The sequence below is a fragment of the Cervus elaphus genome, chromosome 3, assembly GCF_910594005.1.
Source record: "Cervus elaphus chromosome 3, mCerEla1.1, whole genome shotgun sequence".
Lineage (NCBI taxonomy): Eukaryota > Metazoa > Chordata > Mammalia > Artiodactyla > Cervidae > Cervus > Cervus elaphus.
In genome coordinates this window covers 30,263,585-30,285,627 of record NC_057817.1, presented here as the reverse complement: position 1 = coordinate 30,285,627, position 22,043 = coordinate 30,263,585, and the positions used below count along the sequence as shown (strand labels likewise).

The window sequence follows — 22,043 nt, the reverse complement described above, 5'->3', positions numbered from 1 at the left end:
CAGCCTTATCCTAGTGCCAGGTACTGAATCTTCACTCTCTGTTGTATTGCAGCTCAGAAAGCAGCTGCCAGAATTTTTGTAAGACATCCATTGTATGGGGCTGGTGTGGTCTCAGGCCTGCTGTTGGTAGGTCTCCAACTGCTAAGAGGTCGCCTTTGCTCTGTGGTCATGTCAAGGGCAGCAGAGGTGAGCCTCCCGGTCACCAAAACTTGGGCCCTGCATCCATTCCAGACTTCATGATTCCTGTGCCTGCAGAAATGAAAATAATTCATTTAAAATAGGCTTTTCACAGATCCCCTCCCTCCAGGCTCCAAGAGTTGATGGTGAAGTTTCTCTCAATCACTTAGCACTTAAAAGCTCTTTAGGTCTGCTTTCTTAGCAAATATGGTTCACAAAAAAAAATAAGAAAAAAAAAGAAGTTTTCTGTTTGTTTGTTTTTTTTAAGATGTTGATCAGTGTAGTTATGGATGCAAAGAAGTCACTCCAGCTGTCACAAAGGGTAAAATTAAACCTTTTTTCTTTTTCAGGCTGACCAGTGCACAGGTCTTCAGGGCTTCCTGGTTTTCCACAGCTTTGGTGGGGGAACCGGTTCTGGGTTCACCTCCCTGCTGATGGAACGTCTCTCTGTCGATTATGGCAAGAAGTCCAAGCTGGAGTTCTCCATTTACCCAGCCCCCCAGGTTTCCACAGCTGTCGTTGAGCCCTACAACTCCATCCTCACCACCCACACCACCCTGGAGCACTCTGATTGTGCCTTCATGGTAGACAATGAGGCCATCTATGACATCTGTCGTAGAAACCTCGACATTGAGCGCCCAACCTACACAAATCTTAACCGCCTCATGAGCCAGATAGTGTCCTCCATCACGGCTTCCCTGAGGTTTGATGGAGCCCTGAATGTGGATCTGACAGAGTTCCAGACCAACCTGGTGCCTTATCCCCGCATCCACTTCCCTCTGGCCACATACGCCCCTGTCATCTCTGCTGAGAAAGCCTACCATGAACAGCTTTCTGTAGCAGAGATCACCAATGCTTGCTTTGAGCCAGCCAACCAGATGGTGAAATGTGACCCTCGCCATGGTAAATACATGGCCTGCTGCCTGTTGTACCGTGGTGATGTGGTTCCCAAAGATGTCAATGCTGCCATTGCCACCATCAAGACCAAGCGCAGCATCCAGTTTGTGGACTGGTGCCCCACTGGCTTCAAGGTTGGCATTAATTACCAGCCTCCCACTGTGGTACCTGGTGGAGACCTGGCCAAAGTCCAACGAGCTGTGTGCATGCTGAGCAACACCACAGCCATCGCTGAGGCCTGGGCTCGCCTGGACCACAAGTTTGACCTGATGTATGCCAAGCGTGCCTTTGTTCACTGGTACGTGGGTGAGGGCATGGAGGAAGGAGAGTTTTCTGAGGCCCGTGAGGACATGGCTGCCCTTGAGAAGGATTATGAGGAGGTTGGAGCTGACAGTGCTGAGGGAGATGATGAGGGTGAGGAGTATTAGCATGTCTGCTGCAGTTTCATCTTGGGACTGTATTGTTTGTGTTTGGTGCAGCTGTCCACTGTGGCCGTATCTTGTCAATAAAGGTGATATTTCCACTTCCAAGGTCACGCTAGATCGTAGTAAATATTTACTTATTGAAGGCCAGTTTGGGATGGAGGATGCTGACAATTTTATCTGATCATTTGCTCAACATTTCAAGTGGTTTCTCTGTACTGTGCTAAGGGGTTTGTCTATTTCATTTAGACCTGAAACAATGACTGGTGATAAAATCATAAGTAAGGCAACAGGCTGAGATTGGGCCAGTGCTTTTCAAACGTTAATATGGATGTGAATCTCCTGTAGATTTTAAAAAGCAGAGCTGATTCTGTAGGTCTGAAGCGGAGTTTCAACAAACATACTGCCTTTTTTTTCTTTTTTCTTCTTTTTTGCCTTTGTCTTTTAAAGCTCTCAGGTTTTTTGTTTTTAATTGGAGGATAATTGATTTACAATATTGTGTTGGTTTCTGCCATACACCAACATGAATCAGCCATAGGTATACATAGGTCCCCTCCCTCCCACCTCCCACCCCATCCTACCCCTCTAGGTTGTCACAGAGCACTGGGTTTGAGCTGCCTGCATCATACAGCAAATTCCCACTGTTTTACTTATGGTAATATATATGTTTCAATGCTACTCTCTTAAGTCATCCCACCCAAAGCTCCCAGGTATTCTTGTCTGCTGTGACCACATGTGGAGTAGCAAGGGGTTAGGTAACATAGCTAATAAATGGTGGAGCCATAACTCAAGTCGCCAGGCTGACTGCCAGAACTACTGCAGTCTTTATTTCATAAAGTGTTGGAGTCACATTGGAAGGGCTTGGAATTTTGTGCAGAGTTTTCGTCCTTGGCCAGATTCTACAATGGCAAACTAGGGCTGTGCTTTAAGAAGTCACTGGTTGGAGAAAGTAGAGCAGGCTGAGACACACAAGTACAGTAGTCTCAGGTGGTTATGGTATTGGTCCTTGACCCAGTGTATGTCATGGGGAATATTTGAAGTAGGGGAATAATAAGGAAAATTGAAGGAGTATGTATGTAAGAAAGGTTGAAGACCAGAGCTCCCCAATTTGGATGCTTTTCTAAGCACCTACTGGAAGCTGTGTGGTTCTTGAGGGGGGCAGGAGGCAACTATGAAAAGATGAGGGTGGAGGAAGAATGTGCGGGTGACTGGAGAGTTTGGTGATTGGTGCTCAGGGACCAGTGGTGTGGCCTCTGAGGTTGAACTGAGCAATGAGAGAGGACAGCGATCATCAGAGGGCCAGGTCATGCAGAAGGGAGGTTCCATTTTTGATGCTTTGGTCCTGGCCTGAGTGGGAAGGCCAAGCAAGTGGCAGGAGGTGAGCGTCAGTGCAGGTCTGTTCACCTTTGCTCCAGGACTGAGCTTATTCAATGGCGCTCAGCTACCATCTTTCTTTTCCCACTGGTGTTTTCACCTCTTACTCATTGCTACCCTCTACCCCCTTACTCTTTAAGGAGAACATTTTAAACATGCACATTCTGGGAATTCCCTGGTGGCCCAGTGGAATTGTTGCTTTCAGTGCTGAGGGCCCTGGTTCAAACCCTGATTGGGGAACTAAGATTCCACAAAGCACATGGACCAGCAGCCCTCTCCCTCAAATGCACATTCTGTCTTGGAGCACAGCTTCCAGCCTGAGCTGTCTCAGCTTTGTGCTCGGAATGGTTGTCACGAGAGCAACCGTTGTCTCACGCTTTCAGGGCGATACCCAACCCGCCCCATCCTTGAGTACAGCCAGCCACTGCTACCCAAAGTGATGGGCTAGACCCCTTCTGCAGGCTGAGCATGGGCGTCCTGGGCTGAAACAATGAACCTTGGAGAAGCTGGCCACTCCAGATGCGCTCAGACCTTCCCAACCTGGGGTATCTGCCGATTGCTACAGAGAGCTCTGGAGGGATCAGGACATTCAGGTGTGAGAAGGAAGAGAGATCATCAGCTTCAGCTGAGCACAGATCCCATGACACCTGAGGTCCATTCTCGGAGCCTGCGTGTCCCAAGCCGGAGACCCTGAGAATGGGGTTCAGGGCTTGCCTATTCTCCTCCTCCTCCTTCAGCCTTCAGGAGAGCCTGGCAGCACCTGCAGAGCCTAAAGCCCCGGGGCCAGTGGGCTCCCCCCCAGCTCCCTGGCCAGGAGCGAGCCCCTCCAGTTACCTCCATAAGCCTTACTGGTGAATAATCTGCCAAGACGTGGAAGGGGCTGGAAACCTTTAAGCAGCCACAATGGTGTGGGGGTGAAAGAAGAGTTCAGCTGAGAAAAATTATTCCAGTAGAACAGAGCCTGGGGAATTGGAAAGGGCAAAGTGCCGGAGCTTGGAGAGGGAGCTGTCCTTGTAGTGATGATCCCCCCCACCCCTGTGCTGGTGAGAGTGAAGAGAAGTTCGCCTGCAGCAAGAACAAATATACCCCAAGGTCTCAGTCACTGCTTTGTGCCTGACAATCATCTGATCTGCCCTTGAGCGCAAATGGAAAGTCTGCACTCAGAACTGCCGCCAGGGCTGAGGCCACTGGGGCTTGATGGGGATAAATGGAGAAAGCCCAAAAGGGTGCAGCCCCAAAATTGGCTGGCACCCCAGACTCCGTGGGCGTCCCCGATAGCTCAATCGGTAAAGAATCTGCAGTGCAGGAGACCAGAGTTCTATCCCTGGGTCGGGAAGATCCCATGGAGAAGGAAATGGCAACCTACTCCAGTATTTTTGCCTGGAAAATCCCATGGACGAAGGAGCCTAGCAGGCTACGGTCCATTGGGTCGCAAAGGGTCAGACACAACTGAAGCAACTTAGGACAAGTGGGCATAGGCATGCGCAGGAGGCCTAACAGGGCCCAGAAAAGGAGGCAAAATTTGGGGTGAATTTTGAATGTGGCGGATGCAGAACTTGTCACTTTCTTCTGATTGGTTTTTGGTGAGGTAGTAGGGCGGTGCTCCAGGAATCTTGTGCTCAACCTGAAGTTACCGTCCTCCACCTGGGTAGGGGCCCAGGTTCTGCAGAACTCAGAGATACTGTTATGCATATTCCTTGAGTAGGAACCAGGCTTCAAGGCTGTACCACCACTAGACTTCTCCTGTTTCTGCTTTCCCTTCCTTCCCTGATAAGCAACTGTTTGAATCCGCCCTTTGGAGTTCAGGGAAGATCAAGGAGGCTAAATGAAGCCTATATCCTATAAACAATAAAAACATGAGGTAAAGGATGCTTCTGAGGAATAAATGGTTGCATGGATGGTCAGAGTGAAACTGAGCCGGACCTTGCAGGTCATTCCCAGTTTCAAAAGCCCCTCCATGTCCCCTGTATCTTATATGTAGAAAACAGAGAAAAGTCTCCCAGGCCTTCATTGAGTGTCAAAGAGCAAGCCCAAGCAGTTACTGATCAGGACAATAGGGTCACAGGACACCTAGTTCTTCCTGAAGCCATAATCGTAACAACCTGATGCATTATCTTCGAGTTGTTCTACAAACGCTAAGACACCCCCCCCCACCCCCACTCAGGAGGATGTAACTAAAAGTCCACCACAAGCACACAGACTCCAGACTGGTTGGAACCATAAGGCTGAGATTCTGGAAACATCACCCTGTTACCTCACCACCAACCAGACAGAAGAAGGTCTGGGAGCTGGTCAAGCAATCTATGACTCATTTCGCTAAGTCTTGCCTGAAAGTGATTGGAGGGTTCAGGTCTTTCGTGCAACCGACATCTATTCTTGCATTTAGCCTTTGAAGTAAAGCTTTCTCTGCTCCAAACTCCCAGGTTCTGAAAATTGTTTGGCTTCAGTGTGCCAGGGACACGGGAACTTGGGTCCCATAACAAAGAGTGGTATACTTAGGGTAAGGTGAAACTGAAGTTGCTCAGGCGTGTCTGACACTTTGTGACCCCATGGACTGTAGCCTACCAGGCTTCTCCATCCATGGGATTTTCCAGGCAAGTGTACTGGAGTGGGTTGCCATATCCTTCTCCCAGGGATCTTCCTGTCCCAGAGATCGAACCCAGGTCTCCCACATTGTAGGCAGACACTTTACACTCTGAGCCAGCAGGGAAGCCCTAGTGAGAGCCTAACTTCGCTCCAGCTGTGTGACCTGCAACTAGTTTAATTACTCTAAACCCTAGTTTCTTTATCTGTAAAAAACGGGGCTAAGGCAAAGCATTTGTCTATGGATGACATGTGATTAACATTGTCTGAAAAACAAACAACTCTGCTTAGTAAGCAACTGAAAAGTGAAAACTATTATATGCTCTTGTGCTCATCATGTCAGACTCTTTGAGACCCCAAGGACTGTCGCCCACCAGGCTCCTCTGTCCATGGGATTCTCCAGGCAAGAATACTGGAGTGAGTTGCCATTTCCTACTCCAGCGGATCATCCCCACCCAGGGATCAAACCTTCTCATCTTGCCTCTCCTGCATTGGCAGGAGGATTCTTTACCACTAGCGCCACCTGGGAAGCCGGGGTTAGCATTATAATGAATTTGGGGCGTGGGAAAGACTGCTTTTGCACCAGTAGGAAGGAGCTTGCTGTTAGGAACCAAACGGTTCACTTAAAAGGCGGTAGGAAAACAAGGAAAGAAAAGCAACAAAAGAGGTGAGATTCAAGATTTCAAGTTGGTTTGTGGTGATTAGGACCTGGAATGGGGAACCTTAGGCCTTCCCTCTTGGAAGTGCCTCAACTGCGAGAGCTGCGGGCGCCGCGGTTCCCCGCGGTGGAAGCAGCCGGATCGTGTGGGAGGTCCTGACTGGGGGCTGTGCGGCTGGGACTGGCTGAAGGCCACCTAGGTCGCCCTCCAGTCCAGGGTCGGGGGTCCGGAGCCCCGGGGCCGGGCGGGCAGCGAGAGGAGCCGCACCCGGAGGGCTCCGCGTCCGCGCCTCCCTCTACCTGGCGCCCCTCCTCGCTTACACGTCGCCCACTGCCGTCCCCACCCTTCGCCTCGCTTCTCCTTCCAGTCGCCGAGTGCATCCTCTTCCTCACCCCACCGGCCCATTCCCCGGCCCCAGGATGCCTCCTTCCCTTCCTGTTCTTCTGGCCGGTTCCGTAGAGTTTGGCTTGAACTTTTGAACCCACCAATGAGCGCCGTGCGCCCCTCCTCTCTCCGCCCCGAGGGTAAAAGCCGGCCGCGGGCTGGGAGGCGGGGCGGCGGAGGCCGGGGCGGGGCCGGGTGCCCGGCCTCCTGACACGTGGCCCGGGTAGGGGTTTATAGGATGCCTCCCGGCCCCGGGCCTCTCACTACTTCTCCCCCGGACTCCTTAGTAGTCTGTCAGTGGGAGATCTTCACTGCCGTCCCCTCACCTGTTCCAGCCCCGCAGAACCGTACAAGTCCCCGTCATGGTGAGTGGGGGTCCCCGGGCGGTGGTGTGGGGGCAGACCACACCACTCCACGGTGCGGAGTCCGAAGGGGCGTTGGGACCCCAGTGCGAGTGCCGCCACGTCCACGCCTCCGGGCACACTGGTTTCTGGTGGCCAGGTTGGGAGAGTCGAGTTCACTTGGCTGACTCCTCGTCGGGCTCGAAGACGCGGCCTGGCCACTGCCTTGAGTGGAAGTGGAAAAGCCACTTGATCCTAGAGAGGGGCCATTCAGAGATTCCTTCGGGGCCGCTACTGCCCCAGGAAGGTCCGAGAACCTTCGCACCGGCTCCCAAGGACTTGTGAAAGCTCAAATCCCTCCCATTTCCTGAAATGATCTCACCTTCCCACAGCCTTACGCAAAGGACCCCGGAGCATCTCGTGTGCTCCAGCATAGTAGGTGCAGAGGTTTCCCGGCGACCCCTCCCCTGTGCCCTGTGACTTGCTGCTGAGTCACCTGTGGCCAGACTCTGTCTGGGAGGAGTTTCCAATTGCACCATCCTCACCTGTGGCCGGGATGGCGGGGGTTGGGTGGGCCGGGGGAGCTCTTGCAATTGCGCCAATCCACGTGAAGGATGAAGGCAGGCTCCTCTTTTAAAGGAAATCACTGTCACGTTGTTTAATCCTGTGTTTCTAGTGTTTCTAGTGTTAATTTAGTGGGGTGTTTAATGGCTGAAACTTTCTTCTTACAGGTTTTAAAAAGTCCATAAAAGAGACATTTACATATAAAGTCACAGAGTAAACTAGTACTGACTGACAAAGTATTCTTGGTCTTAAAGAAACATGAAATTACACACAACTTGAGTATTTTCTATTTAGCTTCCAGAGGTTTTGGAAACAAGTATCTTAGGAAACATCAGTTGGAGGTCTACCTAAAGAAGGGCATGAGTATCAAATGTTTCAAAATATCTTTTTTTAAAAAGGAATATAGTAAAAATAAATAAATAAAAAGGAATATAGTGAATAAATAGTTACCCTTTTTAGGGACTACCACAGTTATCAAAAGGATGTCTGACTGTAACGCTTGCTTGAGTTCTTTTTACTAAGCCAGACCAAAGGACACTGGTAATTGTGTTATTAAGAAAATAGTGAGGAAAAAATTTTTTTAAAAAAGAGAAGAAAAATAGTGGGAATGTTTAAAGGGCAGGAGATCAGCAGTAGCAGCAAACCTATTAAGACATACACTGATTAGACTGGTATTTTACAAAGGACAGATGCTGATTTTCTGGTTAAGGCTAGACTAAGTGACTCCATCACCAGTATCTCACTTCTCCCACCTGGCCAGGGGAGAGTGGAGGGCAAGCAGTAGCCACAGTCTAAGCCATACTGTTGCACAATATGAAAGGTTTTTGAACTCAAAAGCCTTCATTAGGCTGGCAGGGTCTTCTCAGATGTTTTATCTCCTTGGGACCTGGGACTGTCATGGGCAAATATCTGGTTGTTTCCTGGTTTCTATGGCTGTAGAATGTCCAAAGCCCAGGTAAAGGTAAACACAATGCAATGGTAAAAAGTCATGGGTTCATCAGAATAAGCTTCCCTTTCTCCTACAGGTTTAGAGCTGGGCAAGTCGATGCAGGTAATAGTGAGCTTGCTGATGAGGTCAGCAGAGCATAATTGCTTTATGGGGAGTATGGTGACATGGAGCGAAGCATAAGTCAAAGGTTATGAGTGATTGGAGGTTTTGTCTAGGGGTTATGAGACTAGGCCCTTTACGTCTTAGGCGATGTTGAATTTTCTTTAGATTCCTGTTGTTCAGTTGGTAAGTTGTGTTCGACTTTTTGCAACCCTACCGACTGCAGAATGTCAGGCTTTCCAGTCCTTCACTGTCTCCTGGACTTTGTTCAAACTCGTGTCCCTTGAGTCGATGATGCTATCTAAACACCTCACCCTCTGCCACCCCCTTCTCCTTTTGCCTTCAATCCTTCCCAGTATCAGGGTCTTTTCAAATGGGTCGGCTCTTTGCCTCAAGTGGCCAAAGTATTGGAGCTTCAGCATCAGTCCTTCCAATGAATAGTCATGGTTAATTCCCTTTAGGATTGACTGGTTTGATCTCCTTGCAGTCCAAGGGACACTCAAGAGTCTTCTCTAGACCCACAATTCAGAAACATCCATTCCTCTGTGCTCAGCCTTCTTTACAGTCCAACTCTCACATCCTTACATGACTATTGGAAAAATCATAGCTTTGACTATACAGACCTTTGTTGGAAAAATGATGTCTGCTTTTTAATATGCTGTCTAGTTTTGTCATAGCTTTCCTTCTAAGAAGCAAGTGTCTTTTAATTTCATGGCTGCAGTCACCGTCTGCAGTGATTTTGGAGCCCAAGAAAATAAAACCTCTCACTGTTTCCACATTTTCCCCATCTATTTGCCATCAACTGATGGGACCAGATGCCAGCTTTTTCATTCCTCTTTCACCCTCATCAAGAGGTTCTTTTCTTTAGTTCCCCTTCACTTTCTGCCGTTAGAGTGGTATCATCGGAGGTTAACTGATAGTTCTCCTGGGAGGCTTGATTCCAGCTTGTGATTCATCCAGCCTAGCATTTTGCATGATGTATTCTGCATAGATGTTAAATAAGCAGGGTGATAATATACAGCCTTGATGTACTCCTATCCCAATTTTGAACCAGTCCATTGTCTCATGTCTGTTTCTAGCTGTTGCTTCTTGACCTGCATACAGGTTTCTCAAGAGACAGGTAAGGGGGTCTGGTATTCCAGTCTCCTTAAGAATTTCCCAGTTTGTTGTGATCCACACAGTCAAAGGCTTTAAAGTCCTATTAGCAGCTTTCAGAACCCTCAAACTCTCTTATTTGGAGAAAATGTAATAGGAGATATTTGATGTGGATACTTGAAAGACTGCTGTCTCAAACAGCCGATTTGATTTATGATGGAAATACAATAAAAATCCTGTTTGTTTTCCTCCTAAGTCTGTGGGTTTAGATTCTATGTTCACTGCCTCATTTTACCAAGCAGGAATGAGTTTGGTAACTTATAAATGACCTTGTTCAGCAAGTAAAGGAAAACAAACGGCTTGCCTAACATCGTTAAATTTATGAAATTATAGACTCTTCTTCCACAATGCCAGAGAGAGAAAAGCTGATTTCTTAAACTATTAGTGAAGTCTTGGTGACACCTCTAGCTTTTGTTACCCTGTCTCCATCCGCCTACCCTCTCCCACTCTCCCCTCAAGGTGTGTAGACAGTGAAGGAAAATGTTTTTCCCTAAGATTAAATACTTCCACAGGGATAACAGGATGCCTTTGACCACAGTCTTTGAAGTCCAGGTAACTGCTGCTTATCTGGGGTTTTCTCCATGAGTCATAGAACTGTAGTTTGCTGGTTTAAGCTGGTTTTAAAGGGAGAGGCAGAAGCTGCTTAAAGAATAGAATGAAAGAGGCATGGGAATGAGCTGTAGTTACACAGTCACGCAGGGAATGAATCAGAGCTGGAAGGAGGAATTTTGCATGCCTCTAAGGAATCAGCAGGCATATTTCCCAGGAGTTGGGGAACATCTATTGCTAGAGTAGCTTGTGTCATTCTGAAGGTAGAAACCTGACCATGAATATCTAATGTGGCTGTAAAGTGAAAGTCTGGTCTCTGGCCTTGTCTAGTAGTTCATTAACATATCTGTGGTTTTCCAAAGCATTTTCTCCGAATTGGCCTGTTGTTTGTGAAATAGTGCCTGGGCAGGCATGGCCTCCAGAAAGGTGCTGGTCTGTCTTGAAGGTTAATAGTCATTTCTGTGTGAATCATTGCTAAATGTCCCATCCGATGTGTCACATTCTGACACTTCCTTTCTTCCTTCCCACAGCGTGAGTGCATCTCCATCCACGTTGGCCAGGCTGGTGTCCAGATCGGCAATGCCTGCTGGGAGCTCTACTGCCTGGAACATGGCATCCAGCCTGATGGCCAGATGCCAAGTGACAAGACTATTGGGGGAGGAGACGACTCCTTCAACACCTTCTTCAGTGAGACAGGCGCTGGCAAGCATGTGCCCAGGGCAGTGTTTGTAGACCTGGAACCCACAGTCATTGGTGAGTTGACCTCAGTAACCCCATAGATCCCTGGGATCTGGGACAGGAGGTGTGTCCTGGGAGTTCCATTGATGCCCTGAGATGGAGCAGACTTGTGTGGGTTGTTCGTGATGGGTGGCTGCTTCATTTTCCTTTTCCAGATGAGGTTCGCACTGGCACCTACCGCCAGCTCTTCCACCCTGAGCAACTTATCTCAGGCAAAGAAGATGCCGCCAATAACTATGCCCGAGGTCACTACACCATTGGCAAGGAGATCATTGACCTCGTCTTGGACCGAGTTCGAAAACTGGTAAACAAAGAACTATATAATATAGGATGAGGGTTTTCTCTTAGAGCTTTGAGAGACCAGACTGTGAGAATCATTCTTTGCACACTAGAATGATCTTTATACTGCCCACTATGACTTGACTTCTAAACCAAACGGTCCTGTGCTATGGAGCAACTTTTTGAGGCTGAAGTAAGTGCTGTTTGGCCTCTTCCTGTGTCTTCTAAGGCAGATTTGGGCAATTGCTCACTCATGAGGGCAGTTTACCTGAAGTCGAGTGAGTACCAGGAAGCCTTAACAGTTTTACTGACACTTAAGCCCATTAAACATCCTTGTTCATCTTAATCAGGCAGCTTCCTGGCTCCAAGCTGAGGCATCCCTTTTTAGGTCATCTTAGTCACAGTGGTATGTGGCTGGCTCTGAATGTAACTAATTGATCAAACTCATAAAAATTGGAGAGCTACCCTATGTTGCTACACAAAGTTACAGCAAAAGAAGCCGATGAAATACCGACTAGAAACAGCTGCCATTGGATAATTCCAGCAACCCTGGAAGTGGAGTCAAGGGACCTCCCTTGTTAGGGAAGCAAGTGTAAGTCACTGGAACTTTGAAAGTATTAAGATATAACCACAAAAAGCAGTACCCTTGTTTTTCTACTAGAGCTCAGGGCAGTGTAGACTAGCCTTGAGGCAGAAAAATCTAAGGTAACTGTATTCACATTGGTAAGGTTGATAAGGGTTCTGTTCAGATCATTTTAATTAAGAGTCTGGCAATCAGATGACTCTGCTCCTTAGGCATATGGGCAACTTGTAAGTAATTAACTAAAATCAAGAATGAAGGAAGGCCTGGGTGGAATAGCTTGTCAGGAAATTCATATAACGCTAAGGCTGCCAACAACAGGTCTATTTTCAAAAGAATGGCCTTACATTGTTCTTGGCTTCATACTTTTTACAATGTTATCACAGTCTTCACAGCAAAATTGGGCTAATGGTTCCTCTGTTTGCAAGTGAACCTTCAGCTACAAGTACTGACTTGGAAATCAGGACCTGCCTTAGGGACAAATAAACTAGTGAAGGTCATTGAGGGTTCTGGAGTGAAGTTCATTAAGCACCAGAACAATTGCATTTGTCCCTGTGTGATTACTGTGTCCACAAGAGTCTTAATGGGTGGAAACTGGTAAACTAGAGTCTGCCCCTTGCACTGATCTCATTCAGAGCATGGTCCCATAGAAGTGACCTAAGGCTCAGTAGAAAATATCCACAAATCTTGGAGCACCTTAAAGTGAAGATTGTCCAGAGAATACTGTCAGGTTAAGATCATCCTTGCACCTCCAACTAAAAAAAAAAAAAAAAAAAAAAGATCATCCTTGCAACCAATAGCAGTTTGTTAGCCAGAAGAGCTCAAGTAAGTGCTGGAAAGTCCCGGTGACACAAGGACCTGGATTTGTGACAGTAAATCACCTTTCCCGGAATGAATAGACTTTCTGCTAACTAGTGCTGATTGTCCAGACACTGTTCCAGTACTCATTTAATTCCCAACAAGCGGAAGCAGATTACTATTGTCCTTAGTTAATAAATGAGAACACTGAGATTGTGGAATGAATTTGGTCAAAGGCACATGGCAAGGAACTGGTAGAGCCAGACCCAGCCTTATCCTAGTGCCAGGTACTGAATCTTCACTCTCTGTTGTATTGCAGCTCAGAAAGCAGCTGCCAGAATTTTTGTAAGACATCCATTGTATGGGGCTGGTGTGGTCTCAGGCCTGCTGTTGGTAGGTCTCCAACTGCTAAGAGGTCGCCTTTGCTCTGTGGTCATGTCAAGGGCAGCAGAGGTGAGCCTCCCGGTCACCAAAACTTGGGCCCTGCATCCATTCCAGACTTCATGATTCCTGTGCCTGCAGAAATGAAAATAATTCATTTAAAATAGGCTTTTCACAGATCCCCTCCCTCCAGGCTCCAAGAGTTGATGGTGAAGTTTCTCTCAATCACTTAGCACTTAAAAGCTCTTTAGGTCTGCTTTCTTAGCAAATATGGTTCACAAAAAAAAATAAGAAAAAAAAAGAAGTTTTCTGTTTTTTTTTTTTTTTTAAGATGTTGATCAGTGTAGTTATGGATGCAAAGAAGTCACTCCAGCTGTCACAAAGGGTAAAATTAAACCTTTTCTCTTTTTTTTCAGGCTGACCAGTGCACGGGTCTTCAGGGCTTCCTGGTTTTCCACAGCTTTGGTGGGGGAACCGGTTCTGGGTTCACCTCCCTGCTGATGGAACGTCTCTCTGTCGATTATGGCAAGAAGTCCAAGCTGGAGTTCTCCATTTACCCAGCCCCCCAGGTTTCCACAGCTGTCGTTGAGCCCTACAACTCCATCCTCACCACCCACACCACCCTGGAGCACTCTGATTGTGCCTTCATGGTAGACAATGAGGCCATCTATGACATCTGTCGTAGAAACCTCGACATTGAGCGCCCAACATACATGAATCTTAACCGCCTCATGAGCCAGATAGTGTCCTCCATCACGGCTTCCCTGAGGTTTGATGGAGCCCTGAATGTGGATCTGACAGAGTTCCAGACCAACCTGGTGCCTTATCCCCGCATCCACTTCCCTCTGGCCACATACGCCCCTGTCATCTCTGCTGAGAAAGCCTACCATGAACAGCTTTCTGTAGCAGAGATCACCAATGCTTGCTTTGAGCCAGCCAACCAGATGGTGAAATGTGACCCTCGCCATGGTAAATACATGGCCTGCTGCCTGTTGTACCGTGGTGATGTGGTTCCCAAAGATGTCAATGCTGCCATTGCCACCATCAAGACCAAGCGCAGCATCCAGTTTGTGGACTGGTGCCCCACTGGCTTCAAGGTTGGCATTAATTACCAGCCTCCCACTGTGGTACCTGGTGGAGACCTGGCCAAAGTCGAGCGAGCTGTGTGCATGCTGAGCAACACCACAGCCATCGCTGAGGCCTGGGCTCGCCTGGACCACAAGTTTGACCTGATGTATGCCAAGCGTGCCTTTGTTCACTGGTACGTGGGTGAGGGCATGGAGGAAGGAGAGTTTTCTGAGGCCCGTGAGGACATGGCTGCCCTTGAGAAGGATTATGAGGAGGTTGGAGCTGACAGTGCTGAGGGAGATGATGAGGGTGAGGAGTATTAGCATGTCTGCTGCAGTTTCTTCTTGGGACTGTCTTATTTATTTGTGTCGGTGGAGCTGTCCACTGTGGCCGTATCTTGTCAATAAAAGTGATATTTGCACAGGAGTGCTGAATCTGTAGGTCTGAAGTGGAGTTTCAACAAACATACTGCCTTTTTTAAAATTTCTGTGGTTTTTTTTTTTTTAAGTTCTCAGGTTTTCTTTTGTTTTTATTTTTAATTGGAGGTTAATTGCTTTATAATATTGTGTTGTTTTCTGCCATACATCAACATGAATCAGCCATAGGTATACATAGGTCCCCTCCCTCTTGAACCTCCCTCCCACCCCCAACCCCATCCTACCCCTCTAGGTTGTCACAGAGCACTGGGTTTGGGCTGTCTGCATCATACAGCAAATTCCCACTGACTCTTACATATAGTAATGTATATGTTTCAATGCTACTCTCTTAACTCATCCCATCCAAAGCTCCCAGGTATTCTTGTCTGCTGTGACCACATGTGGAGTAGCAAGGGGTTAGGTAACATAGTTAATAAATGGTGGAGCCATAACTCAAGTCGCCAGGCTGACTGCCAGAACTACTGCAGTCCTTATTTCATAAAGTGTTGGAATCACATCAGAAGGGCTTAGAATTGTGCTGAGTTTTCGTCCTTGGCCAAAATCTGCAATGGCAAAGTAGGACTGTGCTTTAAGAAATCACTGCTTGGAGAAAGTAGAGCAGGCTGAGACACACAAGTACAGTAGTCTCAAGTGGTTATGGTATTGGTCCTTGACCCAGTGTATGTCATGGGGAATATTTGAAGTAGGGGAATAATAAGGAAAATTGAAGGAGTATGTATGTAAGAAAGGTTGAAGACCAGAGCTCCCCAATTTGGATGCTTTTCTAAGCACCTACTGGAAGCTGTGTGGTTCTTGAGGGGGGCAGGAGGCAACTATGAAAAGATGAGGGTGGAGGAAGAATGTGCGGGTGACTGGAGAGTTTGGTGATTGGTGCTCAGGGACCAGTGGTGTGGCCTCTGAGGTTGAACTGAGCAATGAGAGAGGACAGCGATCATCAGAGGGCCAGGTCATGCAGAAGGGAGGTTCCATTTTTGATGCTTTGGTCCTGGCCTGAGTGGGAAGGCCAAGCAAGTGGCAGGAGGTGAGGGTCAGCGCAGGTCTGTTCACCTTTGCTCCAGGACTGAGCTTATTCAATGGCGCTCAGCTACCATCTTTCTTTTCCCACTGGTGTTTTCACCTCTTACTCATTGCTACCCTCTACCCCCTTACTCTTTAAGGAGAACATTTTAAACATGCACATTCTGGGAATTCCCTGGTGGCCCAGTGGAATTGGCGCTTTCAGTGCTGAGGGCCCTGGTTCAAACCCTGATTGGGGAACTAAGATTCCACAAAGCACATGGACCAGCAGCCCTCTCCCTCAAATGCACATTCTGTCTTGGAGCACAGCTTCCAGCCTGAGCTGTCTCAGCTTTGTGCTCGGAATGGTTGTCACGAGAGCAACCGTTGTCTCATGCTTTCAGGGCGATACCCAACCCGCCCCATCCTTGAGTACAGCCAGCCATTGCTACCCAAAGTGATGGGCTAGATCCCTTCTGCAGGCTGAGCATGGGCGTCCTGGGCTGAAACAATGAACCTTGGAGAGGCTGGCCACTCCAGATGCGCTCAGACCTTCCCAACCTGGGGTATCTGCCGATTGCTCCAGTGAGACCTCTGGAGGGAACAGGACATCCAGGTGTGAGAAGGAAGAGAGATCATCAGCTTCAGCTGAGCACAGCGCCCCACGGCACCTGAGGTCCATTCTCGGAGCCTGCGTGTCCCAAGCCGGAGACCCTGAGAATGGGGTTCAGGGCTTGCCTATTCTCCTCCTCCTCCTTCAGCCTTCAGGAGAGCCTGGCAGCACCTGCAGAGCCTGAAGCCCCTGGGGCCAGTGCCCCCACCCCAGCCCCCTGGCTGGGAGCGAGCCCCTCCAATTTCCTCCATAAGCCTTGCAGGTGAATAGCCTGCCAAGACGTGGAAGGGGCTGGAAACCTTTAAGCAGCCACAATGGTGTGGGGGTGAAAGAAGGTGAAAGAAGAGTTCAGCTGAGAAAAAATATTCCAGTAGAACAGAGCCTGGGGAATTGGAAAGGGCAAAGTGCCGGAGCTTGGAGAGGGAGCTGTCCTTGTAGTGATGATCCCCCCCACCCCTGTGCTGGTGAGAGTGAAGAGAAGTTCGCCTGCAGCAAGAACAAATATACCCCAAGGTCTCAGTCACTGCTTTGTGTCTGACAATCATCTGATCTGCCCTTGAGCGCAAATGGAAAGTCTGCACTCAGAACTGCCGCCAGGGCTGAGGCCACTGGGGCTTGATGGGGATAAATGGAGAAAGCCTAAGAGGGTGCAGCCCCAAAATTGGCTGGCATCCCAGACTCTGTGGGCGTCCCCGATAGCTCAATCAGTAAAGAATCTGCCTGCAGTGCAGGAGACCAGAGTTCTATCCCTGGGTCGGGAAGATCCCATGGAGAAGGAAATGGCAACCCTTCCAGTATTCTTGTGTCAGCTATAAATTGGCACAAGAGCATTGCCAACGACTGAACAACAAAGGCATTTGCCACCTGTCTCTACAGAGTTTGAACCCCATGCTGCTATAGCTGTTGACCTTCAACAACCCCTGAAGGAGTTCAGGGTGGAGTGAGGCACTCTTGCTCCAGGGAATCTGGTGGGACAGGTCTTTAGATAGTTGACTGTTTTTAGGAACAGATTTTATGATCTCAATCCTTGCATCTCCTCATATCTAGAGAAGCACTAAATCCCTTCATGGTGATATCAGATCCTCATGATTAACAAAAAGCCTTTGTCAAACTGAGTGCTTCATGGTATTGAACTCCTCCTTCACCAAAACCTTATATATTGTCTTTCCCCCACTGCGGGTTTGGAGCAGTCTCTCAGTTATCTAAGATGCTGCCTTCCGAGCTGCAGTCCTCATTTTGCCCCAAATAAAACTTCACTCACAACTCTCAAGTTGTAGATCTTTTCCAGTCAACACTTGCCTGGAAAGTCCCATGGATAGAAGAGCCTGGTGGGCTGCAGTCCATGGGGTCACAAGAGCCGGACTTAGTGACTAAACCACCACCAGACTCTGCCTGTGTGCTCAGTCGCTTCAGTCATATCTGACTCTCTGCGACCCCGTGGACTGTAGCCTGCAAGGCTCCTGTATCCATGGGACTTTCCAGGCAAGACTACTGGAATGGGTTGCCATGCCCTCCTCCAGGGCATCTTCCTAACCCAGGGATCAAACCCACCATGCAGCTAATATGCTGCTCTCACCTGACCTGACTGATGGAACAGTCTGCTTCCACCCCATGGAGGCTGCCCACCCTGGGGGGTGTCCCATGGACCCCCTGGCAAAGCTGCAATTCGCGTTGGGGTGAGGAGGAGAGAGTGACTGGGAGGACCAGCAATGCTGGCCAGTCTGCTGGTCATCCTGTTTGGGAAGCAGCTGGCAGGCATCTCTGCTCCAGTGGAAATCTGTCAAACAGGCCCCTTTCAGGCCAGGGGTGGCCAGGTGCGGTTATCTCAGAGAGAGTGTGTCTTCAGGCTCTAGGTGTGTGGAGGCCCCGCCTGAGATTGTGGGAGGAGGGGGAAGCTCTGTCAGGGTAGGGGGAACGCCTTTCCCTTCTGGGGTGTTGCATGATCTTCACAACACCTGTGAGGAGGGGACGTGCTCACACCCATTTCCACAGCTGAGGAAATCGGGAACCTTGGAGAGATTAAGCATGTTACTTAAGGCTACAGAGCAAGGAGCCAAACTGAAATCTGATCGCAGAACTCTGACTCCAAAGCAGTACTCCACTCTGCCCAGCAGCCCCGGGGAGGTCGTCACTGTGCCTGGCAGTCTTTCCAGTTCCTGGGAGGAGGGACACGGAGGCCAGCCCTCGTGTGGAGCTCTGGGTGGAGCCACGGTTGGAGAACAGAGATCTTGTCCTGCTGTTGTGGGGAGCCACATTCCTGGGACCGGGTGACCCAGAGTAGCACATTGACCCAGGGGAGCAAAGTCAGCAGCCCCCCCACTATCCAGGCTGTAGCTTTCTGAGGGGGCCTTTTTTCAGGTCTTCTTCTTGTTATAGCCACGCTTTCCGGGAAACAGACTCACTCAGAAGGACAATGCAGATAGTGGAGTGCAGTTTATTACACCGGCGGGCCCAAGGCAGAGTCTCCTCTTAGCCAAGGACCCCGACCAGCATTTGTGAAAATCTTTTATACCCCATGTGTCCAAACCCACTACCCCAATTCCCTTGAGACTTACATAAACAAAGGAAGGGTAAATACAACTACAATAACCCCATCATTCACGTGTTATGTGTTCAAACAGTCAATAATCAATAAGCCCGCAGTTACATTCCAAATAGTTAATAACTGATAAGCCTGTGCTTACATTCTGATAGATAGTGTCCAGAGGCAGGGGTGATTAGTGCCTGTTCTTCAAGATTCCCCTGCCCAGAGGGGGGTCTTATCCTTCCATTGTCATTCCCACAGGCGCTAAGCACAGAGTTCAGAGTCCACTGGAGAGGTGGCCGCGCACGATCAGCACAGACAGGCCTGAGATGGAGTCCAGGCCCTATGAATTCCTCCTTCATGCCTGCTTGTTTCAATCTATTGATGTAGGGCAATATGCCGGCTCAGGCCTCCATCCATAGCGGGTACTGGCGCCCTCTAACGGGATGGTGCCTGGTTTGAGTTCCATTATCACTGGGGCGTGATGTTTAGCCAGCCTGGGGGGAGGGGGGGTTGTCTTCCACCCAGACCTCAGGGAATAATTGAGTTAGCTCCCTCATGCTCTTCTGGCCCACCCGGTTCTGCCTTCAGAGGCTCATGCAACCTCCACTCATCTTGGGTTGGTATTGAGAGAGAGGGCAAATAAGTCATAGAGTCCGTCCAGAAGGTGGGCCTCTCTCAGGGGAGAAAGTCACTCGTGCTCCTAGTTTGGAGAGCAAGTTTCTTCCCAACAGGGGTACTGGGCACTCAGGAATGTAGAGGAATTCATGAAGCACTTGGTGCCCCCCCATCTGACATTTTCTGGGCTGGCAAAACGATTTAGTCATCTCTTCTCCCGATACCCCAGTTACAGCGGTAGTCTTTGTGGACAGAGGTGCCACAGGTTTTGTTACTACCGACAGTTCTGCTCCTGTATCCACCATGAAGTCAATGTTTTGGTCCCCCACTTTTACAGTTACCATGGGCTCTCAGGGACCTGATATCTCTGAGCCCTGGCAGCCCTAGTTAATTTCCAGGTCAGCAAGCCCCACAACTGCAGGAGCTTCCTCTTCCTTCCTTGCCTTAGGGCATTCATTCTTCCAGTGGCCAAAAGCTCGGCGCCAGGCACACTGGTTTGGCTGTAATGGGCCCAGGGCCTCCCTTGGGACCGGCTGAAGGACCGTCCTGTCCTTGGGGCAGATGAGGTTTTCTGGAGGGCCCGAGATAGACTTTCCTAGAGCAGCAGCTAGCACTGTAAGTCTCTTGTCTGTTCTCTTTTATTCCCTTATTCCCTCCGGCTCTCTGGCAGAGCTTGGTCTCTGCTTAATTCCAACATCTCCCTCCCCCTCTTGTCAGTACTCACCGGGAGAGGCGGGTATAGCTTGGGCGGTTCGGTTGGAGCCGGATTCTGGAAGTGTTGGCCAGAGGCGTCTGTCACCAGGATCGGAGCCTGCCCAAACGGCGGCTCTACGAACTCCGGGAAAGCTGGCTGTTGCAGAAACTTCACCTGGCCCTGGATCGGGCATTAAGGCAGCCTCCGGTCCTGGTGAAGCACTGGGAGGCAGGCGTGTCATTATCCAGTATGCGGGAGGGGTCAGGTCATCCCCATCCAAATCCTGTAGAATTTCCTTTTTTATCATCAGTCAATTTTTGTGCCATTAATATTTTTCCCTTTCCCTTCTGGATACAGAAACTTGTCCAAGTAGGAGGGTCTCGAGCTAACCCTAGCCATGAGTCAATAGATGGATATTGATCCAGGTGTCCTGGCTCTCCTGTGACTACTGTGTAGATTGCTTCCACTATTTTTAAGTCCACGGTGTTCTCTGGTGGCCATCCTGCTCCCATAGGGGGCCATTCGACCTCACAGAGTATGTGGAGGCAGTTAGGCTTCATCTTCACCCCATAGTCTCCTCCTAATCCCTTCTTTAAAATTTTCACTCCAATACAGTTGCCTTAGATTCACTTTCCCCCATCTTGCTTACCTTCTCGGACCTTCTTCTACTTTTCCTTTTCGTTCTGTCTACGAAGTTCTCAGTACCCTATGTACTTCTGATATTTCCACTCAGTGACACTTAAATTGCCATTTTGCCTCCTTCCTAATTGGGGCGAGAAGAGCCTTACCTGCCAGACCCCAGAGGGAGAAGGGGGATCGGCGTGTCTTCACCTGCCAGTCAGCATAGCTGAACCAGAACATCACATGGTCCAAGACTGTTTCTCCCTTAAAGTCCATTCTGCCTTGGTGGGCTTGATCAGAAACACAGATGGGTTAAATATCCCATGTCCCAGGCCATCTCCGGAAAAGCCAATTCATACTCACTTCTGTATCCCCCTCCTTCTAGCCTAACAATTCCGAGGGGTCAAGAATTTCACAGCAGACAGGACACCTCCTGGGGGAGGGCAGAATACGAGCATACAAGGACCAGTTTCCTATCCTAAAAATCCCCTGGCGATCGCTTGGTAATAATTTTCCCCGAGACGGCGTGGAAACACCTCCTAAATGACCTTCACAAATTTCCTTCCTAAACCCTAGCACGCTCGTCGACCTGTGTACCAAGCAATCGCCGCCTGCCTATTCCAGGCTCCTATGGGTCCTTGCTCCTTCTAGTCCCTCCCAGGGGGGTGATCAGGCCCCCTCTTCCACCCTGCTGGGTGGGTTCCTCCTCACCTGAGCGCTCAGTTCCCTGCTGCCATCCACTACCTGCCAAAGAGAAGAAACCGGGCTTTGAAAGGCTGAATTCTTCCAGAGGGGCGAGGCGCCTTCCCCCCTCTAGGAGATTCAAGCCACAAAGCCTCGGGGTGGCCTCAAATGAGACCTGTCTCCTCAAAGTGAGGAGTTTCCCGGAGAGTGCCAGTCGGCTTGGAATACGCCAATCCTGCCAGTCAAAAGGGAAGGAGGACAGGACTAAAGGCCTGTACAAGATCTCAGGCTAGTCAACCAGGCTACTGTGACTTTACACGCCACTGTTCCAAACCCTTATACCTTACTTAGCCTCCTCCCACCGAGGACTAAAGTTTACACTTGCCTAGATCTCAAGGATGCCTTCTTCTGCATATGCCTCGCCCCAGCGTCACAGCCCATCTTTGCCTTTGAATGGGAAGATCCAGTGGGGAGCACCAAACAACAGCTCATCTGGACTCCCCCACAAGGGTTTAAAAACTTCCCAGCCATCTTTGGGGAAGCCTTGGCTTCTGATCTGGACTCATTCCATCCGGAAGAGTATGGATGTCAGCTCCTACCAACAGGGGGATGACCTGCTGCTGGCTGCCTGAGACCAAGGAAAAATGCTGGAAAGGGACAAATGCACTGCTCCAGCTGTTGATGGAAGCAGGTTACCGGGTGTCAAAGAAGAAGGCACAGATCTACAAAGAGGAGGCCCAGAGTTCTGAGATGGTGGAATGAACCAACTGGACACTTAAAGAGACTCTCCAAGTGGATCAGAGAGACTGACTGCTCCTGAGTGGACTTGCTCCCAATGGCTCTGTTCAGACTCAGGATG

At 49.3% G+C, this 22,043-nt stretch overlaps 2 protein-coding genes across 4 annotated transcripts in view; both read left to right on the top strand.

Annotated features, from left to right (window-relative positions):
• LOC122682212 (tubulin alpha-1C chain) overlaps nt 1–1,614 on the top strand; it is a 53,463-nt gene extending 51,849 nt beyond the window's left edge. For both annotated transcript variants that reach the window (XM_043885085.1, XM_043885078.1), the window contains one exon: nt 528–1,614. In XM_043885085.1, coding sequence (XP_043741020.1) covers nt 528–1,502 — 975 coding nt within the window. In that variant the 3' untranslated portion in view covers nt 1,503–1,614. The remainder of the gene's footprint in view (nt 1–527) is intronic.
• Nucleotides 1,615–6,712: 5,098 nt separating this feature from the next.
• Nucleotides 6,713–22,043, top strand: part of LOC122682197 (tubulin alpha-1C chain-like) — a 1,110,822-nt gene continuing 1,095,491 nt past the window's right edge. Inside the window, exons 1-4 of one of the 2 annotated variants that reach the window (XM_043885049.1) lie at nt 6,713–6,861; nt 10,684–10,906; nt 11,047–11,195; nt 13,346–14,272. In XM_043885049.1, the coding sequence (XP_043740984.1) occupies nt 6,859–6,861; nt 10,684–10,906; nt 11,047–11,195; nt 13,346–14,272 (1,302 nt within the window). In that variant the 5' untranslated portion in view covers nt 6,713–6,858. Of the gene's footprint in view, nt 6,862–10,683; nt 10,907–11,046; nt 11,196–13,345; nt 14,432–22,043 lie in introns of those variants that run through there. The other variant, XM_043885062.1, reaches the window with a different exon arrangement.